General features: G+C 47.0%; 1 protein-coding gene across 10 annotated transcripts in view; it reads right to left on the reverse strand.

The window, feature by feature from the left end:
• Positions 1 to 2,242: 2,242 nt before the first annotated feature.
• Positions 2,243 to 24,082, reverse strand: part of ncor1 (nuclear receptor corepressor 1) — a 71,780-nt gene continuing 49,940 nt past the window's right edge. For 4 of the 10 annotated variants that reach the window (XM_088616254.1, XM_088616251.1, XM_088616256.1 and 1 more), the window contains exons 23-48: positions 23,357 to 23,555; positions 22,455 to 22,619; positions 20,798 to 20,964; positions 20,229 to 20,349; positions 19,862 to 19,957; positions 17,564 to 17,664; positions 16,880 to 17,051; positions 16,350 to 16,493; positions 16,146 to 16,229; positions 15,579 to 15,835; positions 14,815 to 15,139; positions 14,060 to 14,287; positions 13,045 to 13,245; positions 12,509 to 12,658; positions 11,359 to 11,556; positions 11,008 to 11,164; positions 10,281 to 10,729; positions 9,977 to 10,111; positions 9,010 to 9,158; positions 8,289 to 8,527; positions 7,532 to 7,675; positions 6,973 to 7,115; positions 5,770 to 5,823; positions 5,231 to 5,452; positions 4,673 to 4,855; positions 2,243 to 4,280 (exon numbers count right to left, since the gene is read on the reverse strand). In XM_088616254.1, coding sequence (XP_088472380.1) covers positions 4,090 to 4,280; positions 4,673 to 4,855; positions 5,231 to 5,452; positions 5,770 to 5,823; positions 6,973 to 7,115; positions 7,532 to 7,675; positions 8,289 to 8,527; positions 9,010 to 9,158; positions 9,977 to 10,111; positions 10,281 to 10,729; positions 11,008 to 11,164; positions 11,359 to 11,556; positions 12,509 to 12,658; positions 13,045 to 13,245; positions 14,060 to 14,287; positions 14,815 to 15,139; positions 15,579 to 15,835; positions 16,146 to 16,229; positions 16,350 to 16,493; positions 16,880 to 17,051; positions 17,564 to 17,664; positions 19,862 to 19,957; positions 20,229 to 20,349; positions 20,798 to 20,964; positions 22,455 to 22,619; positions 23,357 to 23,555 — 4,674 coding nt within the window. In that variant the 3' untranslated portion in view covers positions 2,243 to 4,089. Of the gene's footprint in view, positions 4,281 to 4,672; positions 4,856 to 5,230; positions 5,453 to 5,769; positions 5,824 to 6,972; positions 7,116 to 7,531; positions 7,676 to 8,288; positions 8,528 to 9,009; positions 9,159 to 9,976; positions 10,112 to 10,280; positions 10,730 to 11,007; positions 11,165 to 11,358; positions 11,557 to 12,508; positions 12,659 to 13,044; positions 13,246 to 14,059; positions 14,288 to 14,814; positions 15,140 to 15,578; positions 15,836 to 16,145; positions 16,230 to 16,349; positions 16,494 to 16,879; positions 17,052 to 17,563; positions 17,665 to 19,861; positions 19,958 to 20,228; positions 20,350 to 20,797; positions 20,965 to 22,382; positions 22,620 to 23,356; positions 23,556 to 24,082 lie in introns of all 10 variants that reach the window. The other 6 variants (XM_088616252.1, XM_088616247.1, XM_088616250.1 and 3 more) reach the window with 3 other exon arrangements.

Below are 24,082 nucleotides of genomic sequence, written 5' to 3' on the forward strand. Positions count from 1 at the left end.
AGAGACACATACAACACAGGGATCGAAGGAGGAGGATAATAAGAGTCAGTTTTAATCAATAGTTTAATGAGATTCGAAGACGAGCCCAGGACTCGGTATCGAGAAGTGTGCTCCTAGCGCTGGGAAGAAAAGAACGGAGGAGAGTGAAACCTCTCGCGAATGTTATGAAACCGTGTCAAAATCTTTTCGCTGGGGCACCCTTTAAACAAACAAAACAAGTCAAAGGTTCAGTTTCCAGTCTTTTTAAAGTGTTCCAGTAATAAGATGATCTGATTTTCAGATACTCAGGACATGTTTATAGCAAACAGACAGGCCTAATGCTTTCCTCTCACTTGTGAGCTTTCATTCTTATGCTGCCTCATGTAACAGTTTCAAGGCCCATGTTCAGCACACCACTGGCTTTATTTCAGACCGAGCGACTGCGCAGAGCCGAGCAGGAAATGAGTGCTAATGGGTCACCACGCTGGACACGGCTGCACAGCTCCACTCAGAGCAGGTAGATTAGAAAACAGTATCGATACTGTATCTGATTGTGGCGAAAAATTTCCTGTGACATTTCTAAACAGGTCATACCAAATGACAAAAGCAGTTCAAACTAAGGAGACAGACCTAAGAGCAACTTTTAACATGGGAACAAATCCACTTTCCTCAAATCAGGCAGAAGTCTATTTACAGATATTCTAATATTACTGTGTTGGATCTGCTTCATCAGCCTTTGATGATGACATCGCATATCTTCTATTTTATATGCTATATGCTCGTACCTTAAAGCGGTCATGAGTAATACACTTTTTGGCAGCCAATCATTACCGTTGTGACTGTGCAGTTAAAAAAAAGGAACAGTAACATGCAGTACAAAAAAAAAAAACAAGTGAGTCAAAAAGATGTTTCCGGAACATTTTACAAATTTAGCTTATGTTCAGATCTAATTCTACCTCAGCCCACATTATATTAACTTTAGAAAACACATGCTGCTATTAGAGATTTACTTTTGACAATGGAGGAGTTAATTGGCTTCTGGGGAAATTGGCCCTGTGTGGTGCATCATTCCTCGAACCCATTTGCTTGGTGAGATAGGCTCCAGCTCCTCTGAGACCTTGGCTGGACGAACGGGCTTTCAATGTCAATTCAAAATCAATGTTGTTGAATGATTTGCGTGACTTCAATCACGTTGCACGCTAACAAACACTTCATTTCACATATTGTGTTTCCAGTACTCTGTCCTGGCTTTTTTTAAAAATCACATATTTGTTTTCCAGTTGAGAATTCCATCTTTTAAACTTAATTGTAACTATTCATTATTAATTGAACTGAAGTGATGTAACATGAAATCCAGCAGAGTTAATATCATACTTAATCGTGAGGTTAGTAAGTTGTCCTTTTATCATCAGTTCTTGGCCTACGCACCTGTACAACTTGAAAGGAGGGCTCTGTGCTCTCTTAACAGAGGTTTCTTGTTCCTGCTACGGAGTTGCTTGGACTAGTCTTCCACGTATACCTGCCTCCCTGACCTCTTGGGAATTCAAGACGGTGGCGTCTTCATGTATCCCTGGCTCCTATCCAAATCAAAATGTCATAAAACAGTGGAAACAACCGTTATTAAAACAAATCGAGACACTTTTAATTACTTGCAATGTTAAACACTCCCAGTTAGAGATCTCCGGATACAGGCCCCCACATCTCTCTGACAGCTGCTAGAGCCGCTGGGTCCCAGCCTGCAGTGAGCTCCATCAGACCTTGCAGGACAGCAAGTATGGAAGACTGCGATCATCGCAAGCTCACGGGTGGCCTGCTCTTCTTAAGCTTCAATGCACTGCTGCAGGCTAAGAAAACCCTAACGGACTTAAGTCCACCCAGTCAGGAGGAATCTCAAAGTTTGTTACTTACGGAATCCTTGTCACAGTCTGGACTCTTTTAGTCTGTTGATCCCTGCTGACAAATCATTTGATCAACTTTCTCTCTATCCACTGTAAAACTCTCCCAACAAAATGAAAAAACAATGACAGTGACATTTGTTCCATTAGCCATTTTCAAAGATGCATCATACATTATTCTAGTATTTCCAGAATAGCAGGTACAGCAAAGGATAGCTGGTTTGGTACTATTTAAGGTTTAATGGACAGAAAGGCTGTGCTTCTTGTACTCATAAGTTAACAGTTAGCAGGCCTCGCATTTTAAACACCTTCTAATCTGCAACACAGGAAAACCACGTGTTAGAGAACAAAAATGAATGCTGAAAAAATTCAGAGAGGTGGAGAACTGATCCACTTTATTGATTGGTCTGAACTTTTGTCATTGACTACTAAAAAGACATTTGTGCCATACAAACTGCATTTCAGCAAAATGCGATGCTTGGGCTTTTCAAGTCTCAAATTAAACAGAAAACGTAACCACTTTAAAATGTTACAAAGATGGAGAAATGCATCACTGTGCTGACTCTTCTAAGATCCACTGATTCACATTGTGTAAACTTTTTGTTGTTGTTTTGTCAATAACGAAGTAAACAACTGACAAACAGGATAACACACTGATACTGAAAATAAAAAAAAACTAAAAATCAGAACATCAGCTCTGGGAGTTTAAAATCAAAAACAAAGTTTTCTTTGCAAAATGTGGAGTACTTAGCCTTGGCAAGGAAGCCTAAGTGGTTTTTAAAGTAAAATTGGGGAAAATATTTTTTGGGTTAATTCAAAAGTCTTAAGTGATTTATTATTAGAAATGATTCTACTTCACTTGCTACGATAGCTTAGCTGCTCTTCTGTTTAATCGACTATAAAAATCAACAGGATGTCATGAAAGTGCAGTACAACAATGTTACTATGACAAAGCAGCAACCTTACTGCACATGACTGTACCATTTACAAAACTGAACTGCAGCCGAACATGTATAATACAAAAAAAAATCTGCAGGAACCAAAACTGACTAGAGCCGTATCACCCATGCCTCCACATACGAAATTTAATATTAATTTTTAAGAAAAATGCCACAAAAGCTAACATTCTGGGTGTGCGCCCAACTGAAAAAAGTAACATGTTGATCAGAAACTTACAATACAAAAGTGCAACAATGTTTTTTGTCAAATACGCAATAAGGTTTAAGAGATCTTAGTCTGTACAATATCAAAAGTGGGAAAAACGAACATTTTGTGTGAAGATGTAATAGTGATAAACCAAATCACTAGTGATAACCATCACCCATTAAGAAACGTTCCCAGAGCTTCAGTTCTAAATGTGCATTTAACCACTGTGAGCATTGCTCTTAAAAACATTGGTTCAATTAGAAGATACAATAATTTTGGGTTTAAAAAAATAAATTAAAATGGATTTTCAGCTTATGTTTGTCCATGATGAAAACAGTTCATTACCAGTGTGCAGAACAATGAGGTAAGTCCTCAAAGAACAAAAAAAGCATTTCTTTAGAAAACAAAAACAGTAAAATACCCATGCATTATTTCCACAATGTAGCAAAATAACTTGCATTCAAATTTACATTGCAGCTGAAATGTGAATTACTCTACCAGTTTGGGGATGCTGGAGAACCTGGCTATATCCACATGAGGCAAAGAGACGGGAACTCACTGAGGTCTGTATTTCATCATCAGCTTCCACACAAAAGCAAAGCCGCGTTCGTCTTGATGAGAGTGTTTTAACAAGTCTGGGTGGGGGAGGGGGTTATCCTTTGCCCAGACATGAAAATGTTGGTGAAATACAGGTCCCTTTACAAAATGGATCAATTTCCAAAGCAACATAAAAACAAAAGTCAAAAAAAGAGGAAAAACACTGCAAAAAAGTACTCTCTATTTACATACGTGATTTAAAGACATTAGTTTTTTTCTTTACAAACTGAAACTGAACAAGAAATAGTCCTTTTCCTTTACATTAAAGTTTTTTTTCAAATTCCACAACAGTCTGCGCCCTGCCCTTCCAGAGACGCCCCTCGACCAGCCTCCCCTCTGTCTCTCAGCCGGCTTCCAGGGGCTGCAGCTCTGCTCCGCTCCGAAACCATCTGGGTTCCCCGGAAAACCTCCCCGGATCCAAAAACCCTCCAGGGGCGGCGCGCCCTGCTGTCAGTCATCCGGCGCTCCGCGTTCAGTCGTCGCTGTCTGACAAGGTCTCGTACTGCTCCATCAGAATGGGCGTGGTCTCCCGCTCCCACATGCGGCTCTGGGGGAGCAGGCCGGGCTGGGCCTGCAGGGCTGGGGGGCCGCAGGCGATGGTGGTCGGGGGGGTGGTGCTCAGCATGCGCATGGTCAGGGGGTTGTAGGGGAACTGCGTGGATCCTGGAACAGGAAAGCACAAGGTCTCATCAGCGCAGGGCCGGGAGCTACAATTCTACGCAGCGGTCCTGCACTGTGCTCAGTGCCGAGTGAATCTGGGATACTGCAACCTAAATAACACTGCTTACAGGCAGGTCTTGCTAAGCCGTGGCCAAGGGCATTATAAATTAAATGTTTTACTGTTGCCGAGACAAGCCTGAACACCCTTTTGGAGACATGGTCTTCCGCAATTTCAACACCCATGTCACAAACATACAGAAAGGCATGCAGAAATAGGGTTTTACAACTATAAAGCAGGAGCGCCAAAGTCTGAACTGCGCTATGTCTCGTAGGGCTGCGGTGTCAATCTCCGCAGACTCTGGGCAGCAGTGAGCCGGGTTTCGGGAGGCCCTGACCTGTGGAAGAGGGCCGGTCCTCCCAGGCCCAGGCCGGAGTCTGTCTGTGGTAGTCCCCCTCCGAGTGGACTGAAGACACCGAGGAGGGCCGCTCGGCGCCGGCGTAGCCCTGCCCTGGAATGGGAGACTTGGACTTCCTGCTGTTTGCCTTCCCAGCCAGCTTCTGCTTGCCCGCTGCATGGCCTGGGAGAGAAGAACAGTCCGCCGTGACGCCCCACGTCACCGTTAACCCAAGCAGGTCGCTGTCAGATGATAACTCTGCCCCTCACACCCAGAAAGAGGTTTACCAAGGGGGGAAAAAAACACATTGGACTCAGACTGCAGACTGCTTTTGTCTTGATTTAAGAAATCCAGATTGCACAGAATCCAGATTTAAGATCTGAAAAGATCAGTGTTCAAACAAAAGCCATATCCCATGCTGATGACTGGATAATTGGCTCTAAAAAAGCAGACACCTGCTTTGTCCTTATAGTCCACACTGTGACTGTGTTGGAGTGGTTTAGGACCACTGCTCTACAGGAGAGGACTCATGTCTGTTAGAGAGTGTGGGGTACCGACCTGTGCCAGGGGAAGGGTTGGCCTCCTCTCTCCGGGCATCGCTCATGGTGGTCATGGTGGTGGTCATGTTGCCCATGGCCATGCTAATGGCCTGGGAGTTGGCTCCCTGGTGCTCCTCCTGCTTGTCTTCAAAGCTGCCCATCAGGGCTTTGCGGATGATGTCCTCCAGACCCAGATTGCTCGCCGGGTCTGCAAAGGAGTGACTCCTGGAGCTGACGCCACCTAGGGGAGAGAGAGAGCAGAGCAGGGGGTGACGGGGAGCAATCGCAGGCTCGGTACAACAGGAAAACAAGAAGAGCAATGAAGGGCGTAGAGGGCAGAAAGAGAAAGACAGCAGTGGAGTCTTTCTGGAGACCGCCGAATAAACCTCGCCAGTTAGAATATTTCATAAAATGGGAATTAAAACTCTGGGAATGAAGACACATGCAGCCTGTACAGTGATGGGTTATATGTTTAAGGATGAAACAAAGTGGCAAAAACAGACTATTGATGTTGAAATGTGTCAGGTTAAATACTGCAACTCCAGCTCCTTCTCTCACCAGAAGTGGTGACTGCAGGCAGGTTAAAGATCTCTGTCCCCGGCTGTGCGCTTGCTGGAAAATAAACAGAAAAACTCATCAGGGGGCAAAAATAAACATGCTGAAAATACTACTTAAGCTATAAGCTGGAACAAAAAGCTCTTGAAATGAAAGGAATGTGTTTTACTTCTGCTTGACAGGAGCAATTAGCAGGCTGCCAGGTGTATGGCAATTTCAATCAAACATTATCATTATTCCCTAAGGGAAGTGTGTTTTATGGCAGATTCAAACAATATAACCAACATCAACAGGGCTGTCATGGCACATAATATTCCATTTCAGGGACATATCCCATACAAATCTAGAATAATGGAATTTTACATAAACAAGAGTCTACCTTTTTGAACACATGTACAGCACATGTGACAGCTTTAAACTGCATTATAGAGTAGCTAAGTACATCACTGGTTTCCTGATGTTTCTTATTAAACAGGCTTCATCTATGGCTTTAAAATGAATGTGGAAAGCCATCCTTCAATGTAACCACTTAGCCTTACCAACCATTGTTAGTGTGACCACAAGCTCATTTACAGAGGCCAAAGATAGTCTGGATAACAATTTAAACTGAGGCAAAACAATTTGAGCCTTATATAGTCTTGCAAACCTTTTCATAAGACACAGTACATATGAAGTCTTGAATTTTCATCCCAACTAGGAATAGCTAAAAGAAACCCCCTGAATATTTGTGTTTTTTTTGCACTGCCATGTTCCCTACAGACTAATTCAATACTGGAAAGAGGAACGTCCCTCAGTGCTAGAACATCAGCGATTTAAGCACTTCTTAAGGAAGGCAGAGTACACACTATTAAATGATCACTATCAGAATCTGCAGTTCTTTCACTGGGAAAACCATAGCAAAGGTGACATAGGATAAAGGGAATAAGCACACTAGACACTACAACTGGAGAATAAACATCAGATCATATTGAAGAGAAATGGGATCCTTTTAAAAATGCCTGTGTTACTGTATACTGACAATCACACATTACACACATATTGATGCACAGCCTGTACATTAGAGGAGAGCTGCATAGACAATTTATCTTGTTAAACACCCAAGGTCACAGGCGGACATTCTTGAGAACATTTAATACTGATTAGAATTTCTGTTTCCTTATGGAAATGTTAGTGAAAGTCGGAAGGGATTAGAGAAGCCCCACTTACCCATGTCAGAATCCCCGCCACCAGAGGAGTTCAACTTACGAAATATCTCCTGCTTCTTGGATTTCACCATTGGGGAGGTGTTCTCCAGCTTAGTAAAGAAAGAGGGCAGGTAGCTTACACTGCCAGGAGAGCGAGAGTCACTCCTATAATGAAGGAAAGGGCAAGGTTCAAGGCTCTGAGTCTCTTCTTAAAGCATGAGCAGCTTGCACTGCAGCCCGCACGAATGCAAAAACATGTCACCTCGAAATAAAAAAGAAGAAGCACCACTGTGTGTCAGCTAGAAATAATGGTTTTACTGGGAGAAATATTCCAAAGACGAAGTACTAACATTTCACACAGATTTCTCTTACTGTAAAGAAACCAAGGGTGGCCTTTACCGGTTATGTGAAACTACTGACAAGACCTGTTTCTTATTATGTATACGATAAAGTCTTGATACTTTTTTGGAGAGTCACAACAAGCAGAATGAGCACACAAACAACAGTGCTGTTCTGAGAAGCGCTTTCCTCTTGCTTGTTTCTACCCTGTCCTCTCCCTGCCTGCCCTACAGGCGCCGCACCTCTGCTCTGGATTGTCGGCCTCCCGTCTCTGGGCCTGCTGCAGCATGGCCTCCTGCTTGTCCATGCTGGGGTAGCTCTGCGGGGGGGAAATGGGCTCGTACGTATCCATAGCCACGCTGCCAAGCTCCGGAGACTTGCCGGACCTGAAGCCAAAAAAGAAGAAGCATTAAATATGTCCTCACACTCTCCAGCTGAGACGTCCAACCGTCTCATAATTCGTTTTTTAATTATTTTCCATTTTGCAATGTGCTGTCTGCAATGAAGGTGAAGAAGAAGATCACTTTATTGGCCATATACAATTTCTTGCATTAGCAATTTGTTTTTTCGCATAACCTATGAGACACACAGGCGGGGAGAGAGAAGCCTGGGGTCAGAGCGCAGGGTCAGCCATTTATACAGCGCCCCTGGAGCAGCTGGGGTTAAGGGCCTTGCTCAGGGGCCCAACGGAGTAGGATTCCTCTGCCAGCCACGGGATTTGAACCGGCAACCTTCCAGCCACAGGTGCAGCTCCTTAGCCACAGTGCCACTGCTCCTCCCATTGTGTCAGCGCAAGTAAGAAGCCCATTGTGCACGTACATATGGCAAACAAACTCCTCGATCTAGGATAACTTCAGAGCACAATACATAGTTTCCACGATCTTCTCTAACAAGCTGATTCCACTGTAAGACTACAAAAAGCTGATGACTGCAGCTGCGACAACACCACCGGTTCAGCGGCACCAGAGCCCGATTCTCGGAGGACGACCCCGTGGGTACCTGGCCCTGGGCTTGTCGGCGGCGCTCTCTGGGGACACGCGGCTGGCGGCCCTCTGGTGATGGCCGGGCTGGCCCTGGCCCTCGGGGCTGTAGCGGCTGGACACCTTGCTCCTGGCGGAGGCCACAGTGTGCACAGCTGTGGCGGAGCTCTGGAATGTGGCAGTGGAGGAGGAGGAGGAGGAGGCGGGGGATGCCTGGCTGGTCACGTGGTTCCGGGCAAAGTCCTGGGTAATGATGTGCTGCGGAGGGGACACACTCATCAGGGCGGCACAGCGGACAACTTTCCCAGCCGCAAACCCACTGATCCCCACTTGAGGGTGTCCTAAGGCAGTCGCATGCAATAATAATAATCATATCGCTGCCGGCAGCTTCTCCCCTTAATAGACACAACTATATCAGATGCTTACAAGGGTGTTCGGAGTTCGTATATCAGATCCTCGCTCAGCATCATAGCTAAGGCGCAAACGTCTTTTCTCTGGCTCATAAGAAGATAAAAGCCCTTTTCTTTCTCTGAACTGTTTTTTAGGGAACCAAGTTCACTGCAGGTCCACCTCTCACACCTTCCTGGCAAGAGCAGTGACACCGGATAAAAAGTATTCACTCATTTTGACACCACAGAACTTTAAATTTACACTTCTGTAAATCAATCGCCTTACTTCTACTGGGTGACAGAATCATTTCCGTAGACAACACATCGCCTGTCCCCCCGCCCCTCTCTTACCGAGATGTGGTCTGCCAGCGTCATGACGCGGTGAGTCTTGGGGACTTGGGGGTACATGTCGGCCTGGGAGGAAGGGGGCTGCTGTGGGGAGGGCGACTCCGACTGCTGCCGGTACCGACCCATTTGGGACTCGAACGAGCGCTGCTCAGCTGCAAAACAACCCAGGAAATCTTGTATTAAAACAGCCTTTCCCTGTTCAGGCTTCCACACAAGGTAGTACCATTAACTAACAGCAGGGGAGGGCAACCTAAAGATTTTTAGGGGGCACATGCAATGAAAGTCTAATAGGCCAAGAAGTAAGAACCCCATGAGGAAAATGCACAAAGATTTCAAACCACCGTTGTTTATTTGTGATCTAGGCTATTTTTCAGCATTTGGTTCAACATATCTCTGAGAACAGGTATTTTCACACGTGAAAACAGATCTTTGTCAATCCTGCAGCCGGTTAATACCTCACTTGCAGACTTGTGTTCTGCTTTAAAGTGTCAAGCAACAAGCCCAAGACTGGAGAACTCAGCAAGGGCAAAGATCACAGTAAATGGATAAGACGTGTACCTTAAGTTATTCATTTTAAATATTGCTATATTTTAAATCAACCTGTTATGAATCACAATGTAAGTGGGGCTATTATTGAAATGAAGAAAAGTATCAAAGGCATTCAAATCCGTAATAACAAGCGTATAAGCTAACTCAAGGCACACCCCCTTCTGCAAGGTAGTGGACGCCTGTCCTACAGTGATGCACAGGTTATTAATATATCCTTATTAACAATACATGGAATCTATATGGCTTTTTTACAGCTCTGTGCAGGTCATGCTTGATGGGGCCCTGTGGGGCCCTTTCTACCTCCGCCACTCTTAAAGAGCACGTCACAGCCCAAGCCCCAGCAGGGGAACACGGGAACCAAACTCCTCTCATTAGTCAGCTTTAATCATCCCCATCTTATGTACCGTTCAAGGGCACCTACCCTCAGCCTGAGCCGGTTTGGTCATCTCCTGCGAGAAGGAGGTGTCCTGCTTCTCCTGCGACTGTGCCGGAGAGGTGGCAGGGCTGACGAGCTCAACGGCGTCCCCACTGGGTGCATCATACCGACTGGAAGACACTAGATAACAGAACAGAAAACAGAAATGCTACAGGCTACTGTCCTTGGCCTTTTGCTCATTGCTTGAGAATGGTCAAGCAGAGTCACGGGGTACCGACGGCCGTGCGCCCCCCCATCACGCCGAGATCTACAAAGCGAGCGGCTCAAGCCGAGACGGACGGAGACTCACAGCTGCTGGCGGAGTCGGAGCTCTGGGAGCACCTCTCCCGGCTGTTACTGCCGGAGATCTGCTGGGTGATGAGGACGTCGATCAGGTTGCCGGCGGTGAGGGTGGTCTTGCCCCTGGTCCGCAGCTCCTCCTCGATGCGGGACTTGGTGGGGGGGCCCTTATCTTTGCCCTCCCCGTAGGCGTGGGCCGACGGCGGGGGCTTGCCGCCCGGCGTGTAGGGGGACTGCATGGAGCGGCGCTCCGCCTCGGCCGCGGCCTGCTGCTGCTGCTGCTGCTGCTGCTGCTCGCTCAGGGCGGCGGCCCTGCGGGAGGCCAGCTCGTCGATGCGCCCCGTCTCGTGTTTGCTCTCCTTGGACTTGGCCACGTCCATCTGGGGGGCGGAGGCTGCGGCGTCCACCAGGGCAGCCAGCGCGTCTGCTGCGGTGTTGTACCGGGCGCCTGTGCTCTGCCTGTCAGGGCAAGAAGCAGACGTCAGGGTCAATCCGAGCTCGTTTTACCAGTGTGTCGGGGTGTGGATTCATCCCTTTTTCCTAAATGGCTTGTGTTTGAACACTGCACCATGTTGCCATATGGTGAAATAACTAGGGTGCATTCAAAACAGTTTTGAAACAGCTTCACATCCTACTCATCAGATTTCAGGAGCTAGAGGAAATGGAAACAACGAAAGACGGATCGACGCCAAGACGAGCAGGAGCTGCTGCCCACACCAGCGGGGGGCGAAACTCACAAGAGGCGCGAGGGGTCGAGTGTGGTGATGACGCTCTTTCCGTTGGTGCCCTGGAAGATGCTGGGCCGCTGCTGCACCACGCTCTCCTGCGACCTCACCGAGGGAGAGGGCGACCGCAGGTAACCGTGGCTGCTTGGCCTGCCTGGCTGTTCGGGGCCTGCTCGGAGACGACGAGAACAGGGCGTCCATTTGAAATGGCCCGGCGTGCGCTAGCACCGCGGACGGGTCAAGTCCCGCTGCGCACATCAGGCTCGGTTCGACTTGAACACCCATCGCGGAAACGTGAGATCAACCTTTCCCCACCTCTGGATTCTGTGGGAATCGCAGACACGACACGGGCTCAAGACTCACCTCGGATGTAGGTGATCTCGTTGGCGGCCACCGCCGCCGCCGCCACCAGCCTCTCCCTCTGCTCCCTCTCCCTCTCCCTCTGCTCCCTCTCTCGCTCCTTCTCCCTCTCCTTCTCGCGCTCTCTCTGCTCCCTCTCCCTCTCCCGCTCCCGCTCGCGCTCCGCGCTGGCCGACGACACCGCGTGGTGGGCGGGGTGACCTGGAACACACAGCAGGCGCGGGCTGACTGGAGACGCACGGGCCCGCGGGACACAGACTGGCGCAGGGCTCTCCAGGGGGGCAACAGGAATCTTATGCCAGATGGACAATGTAACTGCGCCAGCAACAATGCCAGCAGCTTTATCACCCTGCAGCTCACATCCAGCCCCACACGGGAGCTCAGCAGGTGTGGGCCTGGCCAGTACCTGGAAGGGAGACCTCCTGGGAAAAACTATGGTTGCTGCTGGAAGAGGTGTTAGTGGAGCCAGTAGGGGATGCTCTTCCCGCGATGTGTGTGGGTCCTAATGCCCCACAGCGATGGGGACACTATACTGTAGAAAGGCGCCGTCCTTCGGATGGGATGTAAAACCGAGGTCCTGACTCTCTCTGGTCATTAAAAATCCCAGGGCGTTTCTCGAAAAGAGTAGGGGTGTTACCCTGGTGGTCCCGTCTTAATTTCCCCCAGGCCTTTACCAATAATGGCCACCTATTAATCCCCCATCTATGAACTGGCTACATCACTCTCCTCTCCACTGAGAGCTGGTGTGTGTGGAGAGCGGACTGGTGCACCATGGCTGCCGTCGCATCGTCTAGGTGTGGCTTCACATTGGTGGAGACAGTGGGATTACCCGTTACCTGTAAAGCGCTTACAGAGTGGAGTGTCCAGAAGAGTGCTATATAAGTATAAAGAATAATAATAATAATTATTAACAGGATTTAAACTGGAATGGGCCGTAGTACTTCAACGGAACCTTACGTCTCCGTTGGGGGGGGGAGACACACAGAGAAACCTCCGTCAAACTAGTCATCCCGTCCAACAAAACGCAAGCCAACTCTCACGCGACGCCAACGGCGCCTGTGTTGCCCGTGCTGCCCTGTGAACTGTCCGCGACGTCTCCTCCTCCTGCCAGCAGCCTGTGGTAAAGCGGTGGGGTGGAGGGCTGGGTTCTCACCTGGAGATATGGAAGCTGGGTTGAAAGCCCTAGGAGGGAAAGGGGCCTGAGTTCCAGGGATGTAGGTGATGCGGTCCATTGGGGGAGTACTTGTTCCCCCTGGGTGAGGCAACAGGATAGCGGGAGGCATCTGGGCTAGATCAATAATCCCTTTTCAGACAGAAGCAAAGGGCCAGAGTGAATACCAAAGCCATTTAAATTTAAAGAAAAGCACCTCTTACATTTTTTTAAATGTTCCCACCCGCCCCATCTGAATCAATCATTTTAACTTGCCATTAATCCAATGCAAATATTAGGGATTTGTTTTTTTTTTTAACAAAAATTGTGCAGGGGATGATGAAAGAAATAGTTAAGAATTGAAAATTGGAGGACGTGATGATTGAATCGATCCGAAACCAAAGAAATAATCGCCACCTGATTCTATCACAGGTAATTTGACAGGGTCATTTGCTTCTAGCAGTCTGGAAAAGGCAACTCATTCTCCACATAGGCATAAATTCTTTGGCCCAGGTCACAGGGGTGGAAGAAGTAAATACCTCTTGCTCCAGGCGGATAGGGGATGGTGATCTGCTGCTCCCGTGGCGACAGTCCCCTAGCAACGTCAGGCCGGGGAATGACCTGCATCTGCTGGGAGGTGATGTAATCATTGAGAATGGTCTGGCGTGTGTTCTCCATGGCGTACAGCTGATACGTGTTGTGGTAACCAGTTGGCGAAGGCTGTCTTGGAAATAAATAAGCTGTTGCAGGGAAAAAAAAAGAAATTAAAACCAAGCGTCTTTTCTCATGCTTCCAACTTTTATTTTCTGATTTGGCTTTCTGTTTACTGTAGTGGCATATTTTTTTTCACCGATGAAATCAATGAAAACATCAAATTAATTAATAAGTATATTGGAAGTTGCTTTATGGTATGTGCATTACCTCCCCAACACCAGTCCCCTCTGCAATTATGGAAGCTGCAATTTCTGTTTGTTTCATGGAGCAAAGTCTCCTATTAAGCTTCTTCTCTGGAGCCAACCAGCATCAGGCTACAGAACTGCTCCACAAATTAGCACAGGTAACATACAGAAGGAAGACTCGGCCCGACTTAGCAGGCTATTTAAAAGTGCAGGTGCCTCTGTTGGGACACAACTGGAGTCTGTGGAGGACTCAGTACAGAAGTGGACCCAGAGAAAGGCCACACCTATGGTGGGAAATGTGGGCTTCACCACACAGTGATTTTTGATCAAATAAAGCCTCTTCAGTGTCACTTTTTAGCACCCTGATGCACGACTGAGAGGTTTAGGAGATCCTTCTCACCAGCGACCATCCATGCATTTAAAATTTTTTTTTCCTGTTTTTACAGTTCTTAAGAATAGTACACTGCATAGTTTGATCAGCTGTGTCGATGAACACAGCTGATGAACTGTCTGTATAGTGCTTGTGTGGTTCTTGCTGTTTGTTTATGAGCTGTGCTAGCAACATCAGTTCGCCCTTGGCGTCTGATAAAGTGGGCCGTGTTGTCAAGGTAACATAGGAAGCAGTGAGCACTGGGTCTTTCCCCAGACCGCGTACCTGGGTCAAGCGCACGGTGGAAGGCGATAGTGTGGTCGAGGTGGGGGGGCAGGTGCGCACGGTAGACCTCCCCTGGGACGACGCCGCGGTGGTGGGGGTCGAAGGGGCTGTGGGGGGCCAGTGGGTCACCCCCAGACACCGGCGATTTGGCAGAAACGCTGTCTCTCTGAGTTGGGGTGAGGGTGTTTTTCCTCTCGTGACTCACTGCTTTCCCAGAGTTTAACCCACCTTAAAAACAACACCATATGTGTAAGGAATAAAAAGCCACTCAAAACAACTGTTACTACAATCCAAAGCCAGGTGACTAAACAGCCCGTCCCCTTCAGAGAGCCTCCTTCTGCGCAGTTAGGCTGAAAGCTTCAGGATGAAAGATCACTATAACTGGAAAAGGGCACTGTAAAAACACAGCCATCGCCCACGCGTCACAGACAAAAAAAACTGAGAATACAAAAATATCTCATTCAGTATGTGTTACAGATGTCACGCCATCTAACTGCGAGCAGGCAGTTATTTTAAAATGGAGGAAGTACACAAATAAGATCTGGCAAAGCCCAAAGAGCTGACAGCAGGAAAGCAGATTGGCTCTACAGGCTATATTGTTTCAAACCCAATATGAATGAAGTAGTAAAACCAAATGTGTTTAAATAAATATATAACAAAATTAATTCCACATTTCATAACCCATTCATCCACACTTCACTCAGCCAAAACCGACTGCAGACATGACATCAGGCAAGTCGAGGAAACGGGGATACCTTCCTGAGCTCTGCTCAGCATTGGGGAGCCCCTGGAGATGGTGCCGCTGTAGTTGACGGGGGTCCTCCGGGCGCTGGTATCCTCGTACATGCCAGGGCTGAGCTGGGACTTCTGGGAGCCCTCGTGCAGGGCAGTGGAGCGCAAGACGGAGGGGCCCGAGCTGACCACAGAAGTGTGCCGCACGCGCAGGGAGTCGGAGCCCTTCCCCTCCTCGTACTCCCCCCTGCTGAGGGCCAGCTTGCTGGGCCCGGTGATCAGGGACTTCACGTTGTGCTTGATGGCTGACTGACTCGCGCCACTGCTTTCGTACTTGATTGGCGTACCCTGGGACCAGAAAGAATATTTGCTGTCTGAGAAAATGACCGGAGAAACTGTGCGGGTGGATTTTCCCCACTACCTGCTGCTAAAAATATTCCAAGATAATTAGTAGATCATACAGAGATCTTAGAGTGACAGGGAACAAGACTAGATCAGGTTATCGAATAGGGATCATCAGACTAAATGAACCCTAGAAGTTCCTTTGCAAACAGATTCTGTCAAATTATCTTAGAGCCAAGAGGCTGAAGGTTAAGTGAGTACACCTTCTTGAGCGTTCTGGCGCACTATGGCTGCCGTCGCATCATCCAGGTGGGTGCTGCACATTGGTGGTGGTGGAGGAGAGTCCCCATTACCTGTAAAGCGCTTTGAGTGGAGTGTCCAGAAAAAGCGCTATATAAGTGTAAGCAATTATTATTATTATTATTATTATGTTGCCAGCTCGTACCTGGGATATAGACCCTTCTATGATGGGGCGAGTGTTCTGCGCCATGTCTGGAGTCTTGCGGCTCTCCTGGCCCGATAGCTCCTGCCGGGGGATCTCGTGGATGGAGCGGCCCATCTCCTTAATAGTGGTCACCGGCTCGTAGGGCTTGCCCTTGGTGATGGCTCCATCGAAGGTGCGGATCGGGGGGCTCTCGCGCTTAATCTGCTTGCCGTACTTATGCCCCTCATCAAAAGCTTCTGCCGTTGCCCGTGGCGTCCCTACAGGGCCAGTAAAGACACAGCTCAGTCCTGTATCTTCCCCTAGATGGGGAAGAATTCAGGTACCTCACGGCATTTTTTTCTGAAATGTTACGGTGAAGTTTTTTTACATGAAGTGCTCACGCAAAAAAATTGAGAGACACCACCCCCAGGCAACATCAATCACAATGCAAAGAGGAGAACCACTAGAGAATGAATACAGTTCTAAAGACACCCATTCTGGGTCTTATATGTAGCTAAATCATTCCAGTAACTGACTTGCTGGATATTCGCTTGTGCACATTTGGGTGGACTGGACATGCGCATCTACCTTGCATGATGGATCCAGATAGTACAGTCCTTTCTTTGGGATCTGCATGAGGGCCTTCCCTTGGCAGTGCACGACTTATCAAACCTGTGCAGAAGGTACAAAGGAGGGCGTTAAATGCTATATATGTAATTTCAACTCTGAACATAACAGGCTTCTGAACTGATTTCTTGGTGCCACAGCTCCTGAAGTACCCGAGCCTCATACCTTCATAAGGTGCTGAAACTTGGGATTCCCTTACAGGGTGGCCTCTGGTTATTGATCCCTCCATCATTTCATAGCTGCGTTTCACCCCAATGAGCTCGTGGCCTGTCCTCGGGCTTCTTGTGCCTTCTCTTACATTCTTAACAGCTTTGGTAAAGCAAACGGGAAAGAAAACTCAAGTTAGCGCAAAATGTTAAAAAGGGGTTCCCTGGTATCAGAAATCAGAAAAGGGAGAAGTAGTTTACAGGGCACGCTACATTTTGAATGACATCAAGAACGTAAAATGTACATATATTTATTACAGAAAATGTTACATGTGTAACAAATGAAAACGTTGAAGTAAACTATAAAGAGTGTAGTGAGTGAGAACATTGGCTTGATTTGTGCAGGATATTTAAATAAGTGTTAATTACATGACTCACTTTGCAGGTGGCTCTCTAACTAGCGACACTTATTCTAAACCAAAGTCCTTATCCACTCCCAAGAATAAGAAGTGAAGTGAACTCCGCTCCTGCACTGGTGCCAACACTCACTGTCGTAAGAGACGATGTGCCCGCTCTTCCCTTCGTAGATGACATGCCCTTTGGAGAGACCCTCCTCCCTGGCTTTCTCAGGGCTGCCCACATCCTCCGTGGCCAGCTTGGTGATGGTGCCTTTCAGCAGCAGGTCGGCAGGGATGCCGGACTGGGGAAGAGCTGGGGTTCCCTGGGCCAGGAAATCCCACATGAGAAACCAAATCAGTAACCCGGACACCCATCTTTCTCAGCCCTCTGCGACGCAACGGACAGCGAGGGCCAATTCACAGATTCACTAACTCAGCAAGGCCGGCGGATCCGCTCCTCTCGTCAAACCGTATGTTTGGAAGTGCGGATCAAATATGTGCATCATAAGAACTAACAAGTGAGAGCTGTTGAGCTCTGACGCAGGGAAAAGACGACACAGAGAGACCAGCCTGCAACGTTGATATAGGCGCAAAAATCCATTTTAAATTTTAATTTAAATAAAAAATTATACTTAGATAGATCTAGATAAAAGACTTTATTGATCCCGAAGGGAAACTGAGGTGTTTAGCTAAGAATGGAACTGACCCTGCAAAGTAAACGAATTCAAAACGCACATCTGAAATGAAGAAGCACCAAATTAAGATTCAAAGAGCGGTCTTTTTTCGCCGATCCCACCTCCCCGCCCAGGGCCTGTGGAGGAGAGGGGTCCTGTACCTGAGTGATGGAGCCACCTCGGAAAGCAAGGCCCTCGGCAGAGACCTTGGCTGGAGTGCCTCTCGTGATGCTGCCCTCCTGGATAGCGGACATCGGGTTACCTGCAGGACAGGGCGCGACACCTGTGAGCACAAGACCGGCCTTTGTTTCTTCCCATTCATCCGCTGCTTACTAAACCAGGGCTCAATGACCAGCTGCAAGCTCAGGAAAACAAAAGGTTTATAATCTACTATTAAAAAAAGTTTGGCTGTTACTTTTTTTTTTTTTAAATTGTGACTGATGCTCCCAGAGGGGAACACAACCCATTGCCAGAAAGCTGCTTATTCCTGGGGGAAAAACAAAACAAAACAGCTACAGCCCAGAAGTGCAGGAAGCGAGCTGGAGTAAGGCAGGAGGACACTCTGGACGGGACATTAGTCCATTGTGGGGCACACAGAAGGACCACTTCGAAAACACCATAGCCCTGCCAGCACCTCTTTGGAGGACAGCAGGAAAACAAGCATACTGTACTCAAAGGCTGTGAGACAGTAGCAGTAACCATTATACTGTTGTGCTGCCAATGAATATCTGTCATTCCCCCCCATTACAAAACCATAAGTAACGTAAAAGGGCAAATTTGCTCCTTGTTATAGTCCTGATTTGAATGATTCACACATATATCCTCTTCCACTGTCTATGTCATCTTGTAATGGGGCGGAGCAGTGGCACTGTGGCTACGGTTCAAATCCTGCAGCCGGCAGAGGAATCCTGCTCTGTTGGGCCCCTGAGCGAGGCCCTTCACCCCAGCTGCTCCAGCTCTGCGCTGCGCTCTGACCCCAAGCTTCTCTCCCCGTCTGTGTGTGTATGTGCAAAAAGACGAATTCCTAATGCAAGAAATTGTATATGGCTAATAAAGTGATCTTCTCTTATCTTATCTTAATGCAAACCTCCACAGCTCAAAACCTGTCCATGCATTAAGGGGTCTGCTACAATCCCTTCCGTGTGCACTAGGTGGCAGCGTAAAAAAATTGAATAAACCTCCATTTTTGGAAAGAGAAATAAAAACGGAATTTAATTTTTTCATCTCATTTTGCAAAATTTCCCCATATCTGTAAAACCAGCGAGATGCAGACGAAATGCAGGAAAGGCCAGTGTTTCTTATTTAGAGAGTGTTTTGGGGACTTTGGACCAGAGTCCATTTGGAAAACTTCCAAGTTTCACAGAGGTCACTCTGTTTTTAACAATATTGGGAGAACAGCAACTAACAAGAGCTTGACCTTGAAATTATGATTCCAAAGCACTTGACTTCAAGCTCTTTCACCAGCTCATGCTAAACATCTTACCCCAGGTGATAACATGTTTTTTTATGAGCAGAAACAAATCCTTCCCAAAAAAGACCCTTCTAGATATGTTGCTATGGATTGTACTGTCTGGAAGTCAAGACTGCAGCCTCTGTTTAACGTCACAGTTTCTGAAAGGCCGTGGACTGTTATAACAAAACATGAAAAGGAAATAAAGGCTCCTGTCAGCCTTCTCTTGGAAGGGTTATTCCAAGGCAAAACAATCCTGAAAGGTAAGCTTGAACCTTTTTACTGCATTACCCTAAAGAACTACAGGGCCTGCTCATTAGCCAATAATATTGGACAAGTTTCCCCAAGATTTCTCAGCTTCATTTACAGCCCATGTTCACACATATTATGAGAAACTGACACAATTACAATTGTAAAAATTCCGAATTAAGCACAAAATCGTGAAGTACTGTACATCTCCATGCAGTCGAGAACCCCTGGTCTCACTACGGGCGTGAGTGAGAATTCGCACGAAGCGGCGTGAAACGTGAAGTGGCCCTTCCCGCTCACTAGTCCCTGTAATGACTAATGTAATGTGATGCACGAGCGAATAAGTACAGGTTGTGCAGCAGACATTTTACTGCAGAAATGCTCCCATGTGATGTGCATCCAGAACTAACAAGTAAGTCGTATTTGTCGGCAAAACCATCTCGAGACCGAGAGCAATACTTCTATTGGACTAAAAGAGATGTATTCGCCAGCCTGCTTGTTCACAATGTCACAGGGCCGCTTCTCTTCACCAGACGTTTTGTTGCCACGTTCTGAATCACAGAATATGGTGCTGCACATTACTCTGGAAATTTCTTCCATTTTGTGATGCAAATCGGAGGTCTTACATGTTTTACGTTTAGTGCGGTTTGAAATGCACTTATCAATGCTCATTTCTTCCGACCCCAAAATATGCAAAGCAGCGTTGCAGTTCCCCTTTAACTCCCTCGGAGTGAAGATGAATGAGGCCGGAAAGGCCTACCTCTCACTACACCTTCATACTGCGCCCGTGACAAAAGCCCTTCAGCCTGGGCAGCCTGGCCTCTAGGAGAGCACTCCTCCTGCTTGATGTACGACACTGCAACACGAAAGAACAAGAGTTAATACAGAAGCACCGAAGCGTGCGATCACTGTCACCGTAAATTCTAAGGAGGATTCACTGGCGACAGAAAAAACATTCCTCTTTTTTCTGCCGCAATGATGAAACTAAAGAGTGCAACAGAATAACCATCTCCGATAAGTCTGTTAATTTCTTAGGCAAAAAGGTTTTGCTAGGGACACTTCTGCAACATTCCCCCAGAGAATTATCCCACTCCTGCTCCTGCTCCAGCCGGAGTCCCCTCACTCACCTGGCTTGGAGGGGTCCTGCTGTCTCGGAAGGCCCAAGGAAATGGAGCCTACAGAGCTCTTAGCTGCCTCTTGACTGTACACTGTTTGGCTGTGAGAAGGCAAGTACGTTCCTGGAGTTCCCTGGAAAGGCAAGGCAAAAATAAATATACTGCAGCTGGGAATTAAATGTTATCTAGAACTACAAGTCTGTTCTGACACTTCAGGTATGTTTCAGTTTTTGGATTAAAATAATTTGTTGTTTTTTTTCCCCGTTTTAAAAACCAGCATTTAAGGTAGATCTTTGCCATCTTAGAAACAACTTAAGCTAAAGAAAATGAATAAAAATGTTTTTTTGTAAAGTCCCTTTCTTATAACAATATCAACCTCGGGACTGCAATGAGGGAAAGGGTGAGAGGGGCCAGACTGCACGACAGTGCCACAAAACCCCCTCGTCCGACTTTGGGGGTTCCTAATACTTCGGTCGGTGTGTGTCTACACGAGGGAGGAGCTGTACAGAGACCAGCTCGGAAAACCGAGCCTCACTATGAGGAAAAATCCTGACGAGCCCCCTCCCTGCCCACAGGCTCACCTGGGATATGGACCCCCCCATGATAAAGGATGGCTTGTCGGATGGTTTGGAAGATGGAATGAGGGGGGGAGGAGACGGAATGTTGGCAGGTCTTGTGGGTCTGGAAAATGTCACCCGGACTCCATCAGGGAGGCTCGGCAAGATCTGGTTCGGAGCAGGCTGGAGGACTGCACGGGAAAGACAAGGAGAAGGGGCAGACACAGTGAAACCGCAGAACAGAACAGTACTAGATCACACTTCTGCAAGCCTGCCTGGTACGATTATTCACCCTAATACCCTTGTTTCCTGGCATCTTTTTATCTCGGACTACAGTTAACTCATATCCCATTGCTGCTGTATCAAAAGTAAACTGTTTAAAGGCAATTAAGATTACTTATTAGAAATATTTCTAATAATTTCTAAAAATTGGGTGGGGTTTCACACACAAAAAAAATCAAGAGTACAATGCCTGGCACAAACATTTCATTAATAAAATTTACTAACACAAAACCTTAAGATCATTATATGATAAAAAAAATTGAAACAAGGAAAATTCAGTCTTTTTATAATCTTTTGCATGATTAGAAACCACAAAGCAAATATTGAGCATGTAGGACTACAATATCAAACTGCCACTGTGCATTTGAACAAAGGGGAATCTTGAAGGCGCTATACAGCAGCAAACCAACATGCAGTTATTGGTGAGACGTGTGGCATTGGGCTACAACGAGAGGCTGCAGGAGGTCTCTGTTGATTTGTGACAAGCAGACAGAACTTTCATTGTCACTTCCTAGAACTGTAAATTATGAATGCTGTTCAAGCTATGCTTGAGAGGAATCTAGTACCATGTCATTTCTCTCATCAAGCTGTAGAGCTACCTCCAGTCCAGACTACTCCCACAGTGTGAAATATTGATTTGGTTAACTGGATACCATATCATGTGCATTATGTGGTTTTGTTCTAAGTTAGGTAACCTACAGATTAACTTTGGTCTCTGAGAAGTTCACTGAACATGATTATCCTATTATTGGGATAATCTGACCAATGCATGAATTTAAGAATCCCATAGAAGAAAACCTGAAACAGGAAACATGTTTACTTCTCCTACAGGGGCTACGTTTTTGCCAATCCCTGCATTTGAGCGTCAATAACCCATAGTTTCAATCCAAATGAGTTCCTGCAGGATGTTCAGCTATGTAATTTATCCGACTCCCTCTCACACAAACAATGTGGACACCACACGAGATACAGATCTGATCGCCGTTTTATGCAACGTGCAATCAGCAGTGTCGCCTGAACAGGTTTGTGTAACCAATCTAGCAAAGATTTCACTGAATCGATCTTGGAGACAATCGCTGCTTATTCCCCTTTTTTCAAAATACAGACATGCGGCCTCTCAATTCCAACGTGATTACAGTGCAGAACACAAAGCAAGCACGGGACTTTCAACTAACAGACACTCACACAACTTCCCCCACCAAAAAAAAACAACAACAACAACCAACACACACACCATGGATCAGTAATAATTACCACTAAAATAAAAGACAGATCATTAAAAAGACAAAAATGAGATTCTGTAAAAATAGATGTTTTGTAAAAGCACCTGTGTGTTGAGGGAAGGAGTCAATGGCTCGGTCATCATAGGGGAAGGGGTATCTGTGCCGAAGGTAGTTACCTGGTGGCACGCTGTAACGAGAGGCTTCGGGCTGTGGGGAGGCCTTGTTGAATTCCCTGGGGGAAAGCCTGTATGGAGATGCAGACCTGGCAGAGTTACCGTGAGACTGAGCATCCTGTTCCATTGACAGCTTCACCTCGTAAGGCATGTAGGCGAATGGCTTCCCTGCAGCAACACAAACCAGGTCCCATTATCAGCCTTGATCTCTTCCGGACAAGCACACGGAATCCTGACTGAGCACACCTGACGCGGGGATGCATTTCCGAGCGGGAGATGCTGCTCGGGATAGGGTAGAAAGAGGTTTTTCGAACCCAGCAACATTATTCTTTTTAGAGCACAGAGGATGGTAACCCTTCCCATTTCCATCTCAAAAAACCATCAAAAAGGAAACCGATCTAGAAGAGGACAGAGCCAGGCGACAGGCCTTTGGACGCAGCACTTTGCAAACCGCAGGGCTACATTGATGGTGTACAAAAAAACCTGATGACCTTTTCTAAATATGAAAGAATTAAATCTCTCGGAGACGTCATCTCTCAAGTACCAGGAATACGAGGTTACTAAGCATAAAAGAAAACACCTGAAGGAATTAAGGTCTTGTAGGAAAGACGACAACGGTTTTGCTCTGTGCTTTGGAAGGGGATATGAATTATGAATTCATATCTTTGTAAATTCAACACAGTTCTCTAAGCCTTGCAGACGAATAATATAAGGCCTCCTACAGAATGTTTCCACTTCAGCACCCTGAGATATTTCCTTTCAAGTCAATATCTAAGGAGTCACTCTATCCAGAGGGAATCGCGCTGAAGCCTTATGCTTGTGCGTAAAAAAACCCTGATCTCTTATCCTGTCTCCATGCATTTGGGGAAAACGGCAAGACCCAGGGCTGGAAGAGAAGAGCTCACCAGCGTCCCGGTCCAGAACAGAGGGGCTCTTGGTGCCGGTTCGGGGGCAGCTGGAGCTGCGCCTCTCCGGGTCCGCCTGGTCCTGGCGCTGCTTCTCCTCCTGGTGCGAGGCCTCGTGCACCGCCGCCGTGATCTGCTGCTGGTACATGGCCAGGCCGCTCAGCGGGGGGTTCACGGCGGCGCCGAAGGCAGGGGACACCTGCGTGGCACGGCACGCCGTTAAAGGCAGGGGCTGCCAGAGAGCCGCACAATTCACAGCACAATCCACATGCCATCTCCCCCCACAGCACTCGTATGCCCCTGTAAATCTCAGCCTTTCTCACTAGGCTCTGAAAATGCCCTTCAGGGTGCACAAGAATAAGGAATTAACACAGATGTGCGCTTTTCTTCTCCATCTTTGTTATCTTCTCTGCACAGCCTGCTCATACTCATATGACATCTATAATATAGAAGTTGAAGCTCGCACTTGAGTTTCATTTTTCTGCAGCACACTATTCTGGTACAGTCTGCATTATTAACTGTCAAAACTGTAGAAAAATTCATCCCATCTCTCCATAAAGGAGAAATCCCTCTATCATCACTTTTCCTTCTATCGAACTGCCCGAGACGAGCAGCGTTTGTTTTCCCCCTGGGCTAGCACTGTGGACAGCAAAGAAAACACCACCCTCTTAAATGATTTCAGCAAAGCAGGTGATACAAAAAAAACACTTAAGAGAGAGAAGAAAC

This window comes from Lepisosteus platostomus, chromosome 22 (assembly GCF_059453375.1).
Source record: "Lepisosteus platostomus isolate fLepPlt1 chromosome 22, fLepPlt1.hap1, whole genome shotgun sequence".
Classification (NCBI taxonomy): domain Eukaryota; kingdom Metazoa; phylum Chordata; class Actinopteri; order Semionotiformes; family Lepisosteidae; genus Lepisosteus; species Lepisosteus platostomus.